The 12,738-nt window shown below is 37.4% G+C and overlaps 1 protein-coding gene across 2 annotated transcripts in view; it reads left to right on the top strand.

Annotated features, from left to right (window-relative positions):
• LOC122794328 overlaps positions 1-12,738 on the top strand; it is a 1,793,522-nt gene that overhangs the window by 1,664,112 nt on the left and 116,672 nt on the right. For both annotated transcript variants that reach the window (XM_044062632.1, XM_044062631.1), the window contains 2 exons: positions 11,854-11,895; positions 11,978-12,037. In XM_044062632.1, coding sequence (XP_043918567.1) covers positions 11,854-11,895; positions 11,978-12,037 — 102 coding nt within the window. The remainder of the gene's footprint in view (positions 1-11,853; positions 11,896-11,977; positions 12,038-12,738) is intronic.

The raw sequence follows: 12,738 nt of genomic DNA, 5'->3' as shown, positions 1-12,738 counted from the left end.
ATGTATTGTTGACAAGCTCAAGAAATTGGCAAACGCTCCTACATAAATTGATGGATTACCCGTTGACTCACAGAGAGAAAACAGGAAGTCAGAAATGGTGAGACCACTTCCACTGAGAGACCAGTCACCAGCAGGCATTCTCTTGGCTCTGTGCTGGGAATGTTTCTGTTTAGTATCTACTTCTCAGAGGTAAAGACTGATGTCAAGGGTCTTTGGCTGACCATATTCACAGATGACTGAAAATTGAAAGTTATCATAGATTTACCATGAAACAAATATCTCACAACATGGTTTAATACAGACAAATGACTGGTGCCACTCCAAAGTCAGACACCACAGGAGCCTATGTGGAATTATTCACAGATTTCTGTACAATCATGTTAGTGACTGCAAAGAGGCTCCTGTGCCTACCAGAAGTAAGTCCAAAACTAACTCAAAAAACAAACCGACTTGGTGGAATCCAAAATTAAACAGGTTGTACTAAAAAAAGAAAATCACAGCTAAAATTAGGAAGTATAACACCAAATAGATAAAAACTTCCTCATCAAACTGAACAGGCAACTAAGAGGAATAATTAAGCCCAACTAAGCAAATTTTGAGGTAATGATAGCACCCCTGACCAAGGACAACCATAAAGCCTTCTTTAGCTATGTTCAAAACCTCTCAGGCAGCACACAACAGTGATATGAACTGTTAGCAAATAGAGCCATGTTCACAGAACTTGGAGATAAAATAAATAATCTGACTGACGAATTCATTTCAGACTTTATCCCCTCTCACTCTGAGCTACCCCACAGGAAGTGCCATCTAACATAACCCTTCTAACTGTCAATAGGGAGCAGTTTTTAGATGTGCTGTCTAAGGCCAAGAATACAACTTCAGTGGGTCCTAATAATATCCCTGAATGCCTACTAAACAGCCTGAAATATGATCTGTCAGGGCCACTGGAGTCATTATTCAACTGTAGTCTTTACACAGGCTTCGTGCCACATGAATGGAAGACTTCGACAGTCATCCCTCTGCATAAGGGCAGACCATCAATGGATCCTGGGAGGTACAGACCCATTAGTCTGACTAGTCTCATATGCAAATGCAATTGAAATAATTAGCATGGAAATAATTAAGAAACCTTTAGATATTTCTCCCAACCCAGTTTAGTTTTGTCAGTGGCAGGTCATTTATTTATATATTTATTTATTTATTTATTTGCAATTTGTTAACCATGAAAATCCACTGGGCTATTCAGAGCCCGTTTTCAGTGGAGGCCTAGGTAGAAATGCTCCTCAGTACAATCATAAAAGTAGAATTTTATACATTGATAGTATACAACTAACAAATAATTAGCTTAATGTGTGAAAACAGAGTTAGCAACCCAGTGGCAAGACAAATGGCATTGTCAGTTACAACATGTTGAAGTAAATAGAGCATAGAGGAAATTATTCGAAAACATGGCTTAAAAGTAGAAAAAAAAATTAAAACTTGCCTACTGAACCTGATGGACTTCTTTGAGAAGGTCAGCAATGCAATGATGAGAACAAAATGGTGCAAACTGACCTATCTAAGACATTTGATATACTACCCTGCATAGATATTGTAAACAAACTCACACAATTAGGCATAACCCCTTCATAACTCTCTGGATAGCCAGTTGGCTAACAGACAAAACCCAGGAAGTTAGGATTGGAGAACCCACTTCCACAAAGACTCTGGTCACCAGGGAGTCTTCAAGGGCTGTGTTCTGAGTCCACTCCTCTTTGCGATCTATTTCTCAGAGGTCAAGTTCGATGTCAGGGATGTATGGCTTACTAGGTTTGCAGATGTTTGCAAGTTTGCAACCACAGAAAACCCCCTCAAGATACAAACATTTTACAGAAAAGTCTAATACAGACAAAGCCATAGCCTAAAACTCAATGCCAAGAAATGCATAATGCTAACCTTTGGGAAGTCAGTCACACAGAAGAAACTACCTTACTGATAAAACACCCCTCAAAGAAGACATATTTGCCACTTGTCAGGGATTTGAGGACTTGTAGATGGTAACCTGGTTTTCAACCAACATGTGTCTAAGGTAGTGATCATTCTATGTCACTCGATTTATAAGTAAGGGCATTGCATCTAAATCCATGTAAGTCACTGTACCAGTGTACTCATAATACACATCATTGAGGATAACATCCCCTTTGGTAGGTAAATGTCCCAGCACATGCAACAACTGGAACACCCATAGAACTTTCTTAGAAAAAGAATACAGGGAAAATGTCCTTTGCAGATTGCCTCAAAGCACCGTCTCAGTATTCTGTCTTTTACAGACTGCTGAGAGGTGATCTATGCCTGGCATACAAAGTATCATTTGAGCCCGCTCTGATGGACCTTTTGCATAACTGCAAAATGAACAGCTCCAGAACTGCTAGATCTAATTATTTAAACTTTACATGCGACTTAAATAGGGCATGTTGGAGGGACAGGTTTGTATCTCAGAGAATCCCAGTTGTCTGGAATAGGCTTCCCATCCATGTGAATGAGAGCCCTTTCCTAACCCTATTCAACGACAACTCTGACCAGCAGATGGAAAACTGAAAATTCATTCCTGGTCTGACACCTTTGTCTCTGATGGAAAGAGGCAAGTGTTAAATCATGCACTAACATGCATTCCTTAAAATAACCTCTAAGGCACAATAACTCATGCAATACATTTACTTGCATGGCTAGAGTTATAAAGGCCCCATTGGTTGTTAGCCTTGTATTTACCTGGGAACCTATGATTGATTTCACTTAAGTCATCATGGAGCTGTTACTGCGTTCTGAATATTTAAAAACAGTTCTCAACTTTTTTTAGAGAGCTAAATCCCTGGATCGACTCCCCCTAATATTAACATTGGATCTTATCAAGGTATAAAGACACGTACTTGTAATGCACATAGCTTAGGCAACAATCTCATTAACTGAATAGTATTATGCAACATGAACATTTATCAGTTGTTGGCATTACAGAATCATGGGATTCTCACTGCCTTCATTTTCCTTTCTATGCAAAATTTAAGTATATATGGGAGATTAAACATGGAGATGGTGTCCTTCACTTTGTTCATGCAGTACTTCATGCTGAAATAATTTTGGTAAGCCTTACTTTTGAAACTCTGTTGTCTTTTATTAGGATACTAGATAGATCTGAATGATTACAAATAATATTATGTAATAAGAAACCATTAAGAATAGGGTTATGCGTTTGGAAATTATTGCAAATATATATCACTTTTTATCACATAATAGGGTCATTTTATTGGGTGAGTTAAACTACAAAAATGTTGATAGGAAACATCTATGTGCTGGCTTCAAGAATTTCAAGATATTCTTTATTGTTATGTTTTTTCTCGGCTTGTAACAGAACAAACTAAAAGAAGTAATATATTTCTGGTGTTTTTGTTAAGTACATTTCATATGGGTCATCTTTAGCCTATCTAATCATTATTATTTGAGTTTTAACATAAAGCATAAAAATAAACAATGAGCTGGCATTAAAAAGTAGGACTTTAAGTTAGTAGAATATAATAAAATATGTGCTGATTCTATTAATTGGACTGAATATAACTCACAACTGGATTCAGGCTATTTGATATTGGAAAAGCTGTTGACTGATTCTGTGAAAACAATTTCATCTAAAAACTTTGCAAACTACTAAATTTAAATCACCCTTTTGTTGGTCGTACAGCCTATCAAGGTTGTATTAAAAGAAAAAGAGGGTACTATGACAAATTAAGAAATAACCTACTCAATCAAAGGAGGGTAAGTTAAAGAGCAAACATTTCAAGGCTGTTCTAATTAAAGAAAAGAAGATTTTTGAATGAAGATTAGCCAGTAACAAAATTAATAGAAATCTTATTATAAATATATGTGGTGGTGGTGCTGTGGTAGCGTTGTCGCCTCACAGTTAGACGTTGCCCATTCGTTTTTCAGTTAGAGCGTCTTCTGTGTGGCGACATGCGTGAATGGGCATTCCTTCATTGAAGGTTGTGCATTAGGCCCGACAAGCCAGCACGTAAAAATCTACTGCCAATCATTAGCGGACCGGAGTTCTGCTGTGGCGACCCCTAACCGGGAAAAGCCGAAAGACACAACAACAACAACATTATAAATATATGAATTATCTAACAAGAATAGATCATTCTATTAAAAAGCTACCAATTAATGGAATATAAATTGAGAATCATGCACTAATAGCAAACAAATGCAATAATTACTTGAGAGCAGCTTTATGAATCTAATAATACATAAGGTTATTAAAGCTTTTAACAAATTATATTTATCTAAGTTTACTTGTGTTATAACTGATGATATGGTCATTAGATAAAGTTTTTAAGGAAATAGCCATAGACGTGATAACATATCTGGGGTTCCATTTTTCTCAATTAAGTCAATGCGAGTTTTTGTTTTAAGACCTACATTTTGTGTTTGTTAAAAAAGGGAATTATTTCAAACTTTTGGAAAAACATCTATTATTACTTACGTATTTAAAAAGGGTAGCAACATACATTTTGGAAAGTGCTTTGAAAGTTGCCTTATGCAGCTATCGACAGACCCAGAATATAGTGGGAACTATTTTGGATATTAACCAGCATATTAACCAACATGGCTGTTCTTAGGGGAAATGATCTTTGGATAACTTGACTGAGTTCTATGAGCTAGTTAGTTTGGCTTTAGTGTTTGGTCTATCTGTTGGAGATGTATATCCAGATGGATTTATAGTCGGCTGAGTGATCAAAGACAGAGTGTGATAATTCAATGTATTCTCTCAAACAGCAAATCAGTCCGTCAGTATGTTCTACAAGGCTCTGTTTTAGGTCCTTTTCTTTTCAACTTATAGCCACTTTTTCAAATAGCAAAAGTTGATGGGTAAGTAAGCTGGTGACAAGTCTAACTTTTTGGTTTTATGGCTGTATCCAATTAATGACTATCTTATTATCAGTATTAAATGACATGAATGTCTGTGCAAATAATATTGGTCTATCATTCAGTGGTAATAAGTGCCAGTTATGTATCTTGGAAGAAATATGATAAGATGTCCATTAAAATTAGAAGAATCAGTTTTATCAGAAATAACTGAAAGCCTGCATTTAGGGATAACTATTACAAATAAAACTAACCTTTAATAAGCATGTTAATAACATGAAGGCTAAAGCTTTGAGAAGATGGGCTGCATGCTAAAATGTATCACACTAAGGGGTGAAAAGATAACGTTAATGTTGTGCATTACATATGTAACATCATTATTGGACTATAATAATGCTTTATTCTTATATAACAGTGCTTAGCTTAACAGGACTGAATCACTACAAAGAAGTTTTACCATGCATATCTCCTCTGTTAAGGACTTAGGTGATAGAAACAAATACTTTAAACTTAATTAGTATTCAGTATAGTATAGATGCTATAGGGGTAATGCTATATTGTTGATAAGGATGAAGTCAAAATGGCAATTTTGAATATGGAGCACTCATAAATACATTAAATTTAAATTGTAAAATTTCAATAAAAAATGCACTGACGGTAGGATCTTTTCTCAGGCTGTTCCTAGAATGTGGAATAACCTTCCTTATAACATAAAAGGGTTTGATACATTGGCAACACTTAAAAGTCATCTGGATGGGTCACAAGGTATACAATCTAAGTTTTAAGGAGTCAGTGTACTGAAATGGCCTTTGGACCTGTAACACTTGATGTAACAATTTATGAACTTATATAGATGCACGTAAACATGTGCACGTGCGCGCACGCGCGCACACACACACGCACACACACACACACACACACACACACACACACACACACACACACACACACACACACACACACACACACACACACATATATATCATACAGTTTTTAATGTAAAAATGTTTTTTTTTTTGCATTTTATTTTATTGGTATGGATGGCTCACTGAATTTTCACTCAGAACTGAAAATCTCTGTCATGAAATAATGGAAAACTGAACCCACAATGCCTCACTACCTATACTGATGTATAGACTACATTATTCCCATGTTAAATGTATCAGAAAAGGCTTTCTTGCAGATGAAACACCTCACACTGAAAAATAACGTGATGATGTAATAGTGAAACTATATTGTAAATAAGAAGTAGTTGTCTAAAGTGATAAGTTGGTTTCACTTACCCTGTATCAATCACTGTTCAGTACCTACCATGAGATCATTTTGTGCATATAGTTAGAGATACAAATCTGAGTAAACAATGAAACTAAAAAACAAATAGCACACTATAACCTTTCCTTTTTTGCAAAATCACTTGCAACTTCATCATTAAGTACAACATGAAATGAATTTAATTCTAAAACAAAGACCTACCAGTCATGAGCAATACACATTAAGTTACTGTTGCCTAATTGTGCTTAAATATTCACGTGTGCCTAAAAAGGGAAGTATATCATTTATTTCTTATAGGTGAAAAAAGATGCCTAAATAAATGCTAGCATGGAAAAAATGAGGAAGTGAGATATTTACTATGATATCTGCAACCCAGAGACAAAATTGTGTGTGTGTGTGTGTGTGTGTGTGTGTGTGTGTGTGTGTGTGTGTGTGTGTGTGTGTGTCTGTGTGTAAGATACAGAAAGAGATCAAGAGAGAAGAAAAAATGCGTTGACATTTCAGTGTGTGTGTGTGTGTGTGTTTGTGTGTCTGTGTGTAAGATACAGAAAGAGATCAAGAGAGAAGAAAAAATGCGTTGACATTTCAGTATAAGATTCTGACAGATACCGCTGAAGAATGTCAGTACTACACAAAGTTTTGTTATACTGTTAAATATTGCCAGAACATTAACGTGTTAAGCTTACATTTACCAATGCTCTGACTATAACATTCCTTGTTTAAATTACACAATGCTAGTTTGTTAGCATTCAAAAATGTGCACTCTGGTTGGTTAGGCCAACCAGTGTGCCCATTGTAAATAGAGTCTATACCAACAGAAAAAAGTCCACTCGTGTGGACTTTCTTCTATTAATATATGTTATGGAAGTCAATGCCTGATAACATAAATCCTGTTATTCTAGCAGCTTTCTAAGTTTATAAGACCAACATTTAAAATAAGGACCTTTGTCCCCCTTATTTAAATCTTTACACATTTCTTGAGATAAGAGGTACATAGGGAAGGCAGAAAAAATAAAAGGAAAATCTGGTATGTTTCTTTAGTTTTGCATAATGTGCCTAATTTTCCTTGTATTTTAACCTGTCTCTCTTGTACATCTAAACTATGTGGATTTCAGTTTTTTTTCATTAAAAAAAAAAGACAATGGAGATCTTCCTTTCCAAAGCAGTGATGTACTGTGTAAGTATGGGAATGAAAGTCTCATATGCATGTGCTGTACATCAATAAAGCAGAAGAACAGAGAAACACCATGGCACCTTTATACAAAGACATTACTTATGAAAAGTAAGTAATTTCTTTCGCAAATAATGTCATTGTATAACAGAAATAATTGACTTGTGGGCGTGGGTATTTGAAGTTTTACCACAGCTGGCTTTGTTTAATCACTCAGGCTTTCAACCTGCTCAATGCCAAGAAATGTATAGTTATCCTCTTTGGGAAAAACATGTACCCATGAATTACCACATAGGTGGCAGTACACTAAACACAGAAAGTCTGATATGGGACTTAGGGACACAGGTGGACAGTGGTCTCACCTTCAATAACCACATCACCACAACAGTCAGGAAATCCTTCTATGTGGCACACCTCATCACTAAGGACTTTTCATCCAGAAAAAAGGAGGTCATTGTCCCACTGTACTCATCCCTCATTAGACCCATTATAGACTACAACACCCCATTTGGTATGTACCTCTCAAGACATCTGCAACAACTGGAAAGGTAGAAGAAATACCTAACTAAAAGAATCACAGGCCTAAAGCAGATGCCCTATGCTGACCGCCTTAAAAACCTCCAGCTGTATTCTGTCGCATATTGTCTACTCTGAGACGATCTCTGCTTAACATACAAGGCCATGTCAAACCCAAAGCTGTTGGGCATGCTACACTTAAAAAAATTCCAATCCCTCAGAGCCACACACTCTAGGGATCTAAACCTTGTCATCACAATAAACAAAACATGCTGGAGGGATAGATTCCTGACCCAGAGACTCCCCAGACTCTGGAATAGATTGTCCATACATGTCAAGCAGAGTGCCTCTTTGGCCCTCTTCAAAAGGAACCTTTATGATTAGATGGGAGAAAGGAAATTCACCCTGGGGATCACGTCAGTCACCCTGATAGACAGGGGTCCAGGGAAGTAAATAGTGTGGGAAGAAATAGCCAGGGAATTGTTATAGCTAGGCTTGTATAGGCCCTAGGGCTGATAGCCTAGTACCAACCTATGAACCTTTGATCAAATCACACGAACTGTGGGTAAACCTTCTATATACCACACCCAATCACAGGTTATTGCTAACATATCTGCTCTCTTGTCTTGATGAAAACATAGGTGTTGAACCACAAACCCCAGTGATCTTACAGTTATTGTTAAATAGGTTCATACTAAGCTAACTGCCCTTGCAAGCCATTGTGAATGCAACCCTCTACATTGTATGTAAATGTGAATTTTTATTTTACTCCTTTTGTCCTAACAGATATGTTTTCTATGCCTGTATGCTGTATGTATCTTATGTATATATTCATCAGTTGGAGCTTTCCTTCCTTTGCTTCCATTAATTAGGGTTTTTCTACCTAGTTAGACTTCCAACAAGTGCCATAAAAGAATAAATTAATTAATTAATTAATATATAAATAGTCATCCATTTGGATTCAGGGTAAACTCATCATAAAATCATCCATTACCAAAAAAATAAATATTTGCTTCTCTTCAGTATACCTTAATTATATCACTGTTAGTTGTTCAGAGGGAAAGTACCTCATAAAACCAATATCCATGTTCAAACTACTGACAAGAAAATGATCTTATTCTCCATTATTCTTCTTTCTAAAGGTGTACAGAAATATACCTGAAGGACCATTACTGTCATATCTGATACAAAATGGTGACTAGGAAAAATGTGCTGCCTGTATAAAACCCATCTCTGGATACATTAAAATAATTTGCTTTCAACGGTCCACAGAAGAAAATTATTAATATAGTTGTGGCTTTGTTGTCTGAGTATGTTGATAAGGATTGGATATATTTCTGCACATAAATCCAGTGCATTGGTTTTATACCTTACTGTTTTTATTATTGCATATTCTTGTATTTGAGAGATATGAATCAAATTTCCATTTCTAAAGTCAAAAAAAAGGTTTCAGCACACCATTCTCATAAAGAGATGTGACCATTGCATTTTTATTGCTGTTTAAAGGTGAGTCCTGTCATAATGCTATTCCAAACATATCAACACTTCTCAGTTTTTATCATTGTTGTTACACAAAATGATTTTGGTACACCTAAAATCATCAAAACAAAATAACTGTGATAGCAAGAAGGGATGGCAGATTTGCAGAGAAAAGCAGTGATAAAATAAGTTTTACAGATCACAAAATATCATGGTTCTATAATTAAAACAAAATTATAGAACCATGATATTTTGTGATCTGTGGTCTGTAGGATGACTTTGATGATCAAGAAGATGAGAAGGAGTGTGAGAGCAGTGCCAAGGATCAAATGGCAGAAGCTGAAAAAGGGTGATTGTGGGGTGGAGTTTAGAGAAGAGTTGAGACAGGCAGTGGGTGGCAGTAAAGAGTTACCGAATAGCTGGGTAACTACAGCAGAGCTGGAAAGGGAGAAAGCTAGAAAGGTGCTTGGTGTGACATCTAGACAGAAGAAGGAGGACAAGGAGACATGGTGGTGGAATAAGGACATACAGGGAAATATACAGAGGAAGAGGTTAGCAAGGAAGAAATGGGATTGTCAGAAAGATGAAGAAAGTAGACAGGAGTATAAGGAGATGAGGCACATGGCAAAGAGAGAGGTGATGAAGGCTAAGGATAAGGCATATGGAGAGTTGTATGAAAAGTTGGCCACTAAGGAGGGAGAAAAGGACCTGTACCGATTGGCTAGACAGAGGGACTGAGCTAGGAAAGATGTGCAGCAAGTAAGGGTGAAAAAGGATAATGAGGGAAACGTAGTCACAAGTGAGGAAAGTGTATTGAGCAGATGGAAACAGTACTTGGAGGGGTTGATGAATGAAGAGCATGAGAGAGAGAAGATTGGATGATGTGGGGATAGTGAACCAGGAAGTGCAATGGATTAGCAAGGAGGAAGTAAGGACAACTATGAAGAGGATGAAGAACAGAAAAGCCGTTGGTCCAGATGACATATCAGTGTAAGCATGGAGGTACTTAGGAGAAATGGCAGTGGAGTATTTAACCAGATTGTTTAATCAATCTTGGAAAGTGAGAGGATGCCTGAAGAGTGGAGAAAAACTGTTTTGGTACAGATTTTTAAGAATAAGGGTGATGTGCTGAGCTGTAGTAACTAAAGAGAGATGAAATTGATCCGTCACAGCATGATGTTATGAAAAAGAGTAGTGGAAGCTAGGCTGAGAAGGGAGGTGATGATCAGTGATCAGCAGTATGGTTTCATGAAGGGAAAGAGCACTACAGATGCGATGTTTGTCTGAGAGTGTTGATGGAGAAGTACAGAGAAGGTCAGAAGGAGTTGCATTGTGTCTTTATGGACTTAGAGAAAGCATATGACAGGTTGCTTAGAGAGGAGTTGTGGTATTGTATGAGGAAGTCTGGAGTGGAAGAGAAGTATGTAAGAGTGGTACAGGATATGTATGAGGGCAGTGTGACAGTGGTGAGGTCTGTGGTGGGAGTGACTGATGGGTTTAAGGTGGAGGTGGGATTACATGAAGGATCAGCTCTGAGACCTTTCATATTTGAAATGGTGATGGACAGGTTGACAGACGAGATCAGACAGGAGGCCCCATGGACTATGATGTTTGCATATGATATTGTGATCTGTAGTGAGAGTAGAGACTAGGTGGAGGAAATACTGGAGAGGTGGAGATATATGCTCTAGAGAGTAGAGGAATGATGGTCAGCAGGACTAAGACAGAATATATGTGTGTGAATGAGAGGGAGGATTGGGGAATGGTGAGGATGCAGGGAGTAGAGCTGGCGAATGTGGATGAGTTGAAATACTGGAAGAGAGGTGAAGAAGAGAGTGCAGGCAGGGTGGAGTGGGTGGAGAAGAGTGTCAGGAGTGATTTGTGACAGATGGGTACCAGTCAGAGGGAAAGGGAAGGTCTACAAGAGTGTAGTGAGACCAGCTCTGCTATATGGGCTGGAGACGGTAGCACTGACAAAAAGGCAGGAGTCAGAGCTAGATATGGCAGAGTTAAATATGCTTTGACAAGGATGGACAGGATTAGGAATGAGTATATTAGAGGGTCAGCTCAGGTTGGATGGTTTGGAGACAAAGCCAGAGAGGCGAGATTGAGTCGGTTTGGACATGTGCTGAGGAGGGATGCTGGGTATATTTTAAGAAGAATGCTAATGATGGAGCTGTCAGGTAAGAGGAAAAGAGGAAGGCCTAAGATAAGCTTTATGGATGTGGTGAGAGAGGACATGCAGGTGTTTGGAGTGACAGAGCAAGATGCAGAGGACAGGAAGAAATGGAAACAGATGATCCACTGTGGCGACCCCTAATGGGAAGAGCCCAAAGAAAAAGAAGATAATTAAAAATAAAAATGCATTGGTCATACTTAGTACAATTGCTGTAATAAGTTATTTAATTTTTCACTTTTAGAGTAATTGCTAAGTTTTAATCTCTTTTCAGTCATATTCTTGTGAAACTTCTTTTGGCAGTTTTAATGAAAGATGCATATGTTATAAGTTACATTTTCTATCTTTCTAGGGATTTTTCATCTTGGTCATTGGCACACTAATGGATGGCAAGGTAATTCTTGGCTATATCTATACATTAAGTTTGGTCCTCTAACTTGTTACACTTTGTCCTAATTTTCTTCATGTTACTATAGGTTTGTAAAGCCTTGCTAAGACGTCTTTCATTAGGAAGATGGGCATCGCAGGAAATTTCTGTAAGTTTTACTTTTTTATAACATAATATATTAATAGAAAATCAAATGAATCTCATAACAGTTGAACAATGTTATCTACAGTAGCATGCTATTAAATATATAAGTGGCATATATGTTTCAATATTAATGTTCTGAAGTACAGTTCATATATACAGCAAAAACTTTTCATGCGGGCTTCTGGAGCACTTGGCTAGGTCCCAAGTGTCAAAATGAAAGTAGTTTTCCCATTTTATAATAAGAAGTGCTGCATGGCACTCAGAACAGACATTGAATGAACCATAATTAACTTATATAGGCTGTACTTACCAAATGGCAATAACAATTTATATTTCAGATTGGTACGTAAACACATACACATTTATGTTATGAAAAAGAAAGAACGAAACAATATTCATGAGTACAGTAAAAAGTGGGAATTTATTTTGACATGATTTATACCTGCTAAGGTGGGTAGCAAACTGGCTCACTGACAGGACCCTCAAGGTCAAAATAAGTGCCTCCACCTCTGATAGCAGACCTGTCACTAGTGGAATTCCTCAGGGATCTGTCCTGGAACCCCTTCTGTTTGTCATCTACTTCTCCGAGGTCCATGAAAAGACAAAAGGCCTGTGGCTGGCCAGGTTTTCGGATGACTGTAAGTTGGGTGCTGTCACTAACTCCCCAAATGATGATAACATAAGAGGGTCTCACAACAACTAATG

This window comes from Protopterus annectens, chromosome 2.part1 (assembly GCF_019279795.1).
Source record: "Protopterus annectens isolate FY-2018-M chromosome 2.part1, PAN1.0, whole genome shotgun sequence".
NCBI classification, from domain to species: domain Eukaryota; kingdom Metazoa; phylum Chordata; order Ceratodontiformes; family Protopteridae; genus Protopterus; species Protopterus annectens.
This window is presented reverse-complemented; position numbering and strand designations above follow the sequence as displayed.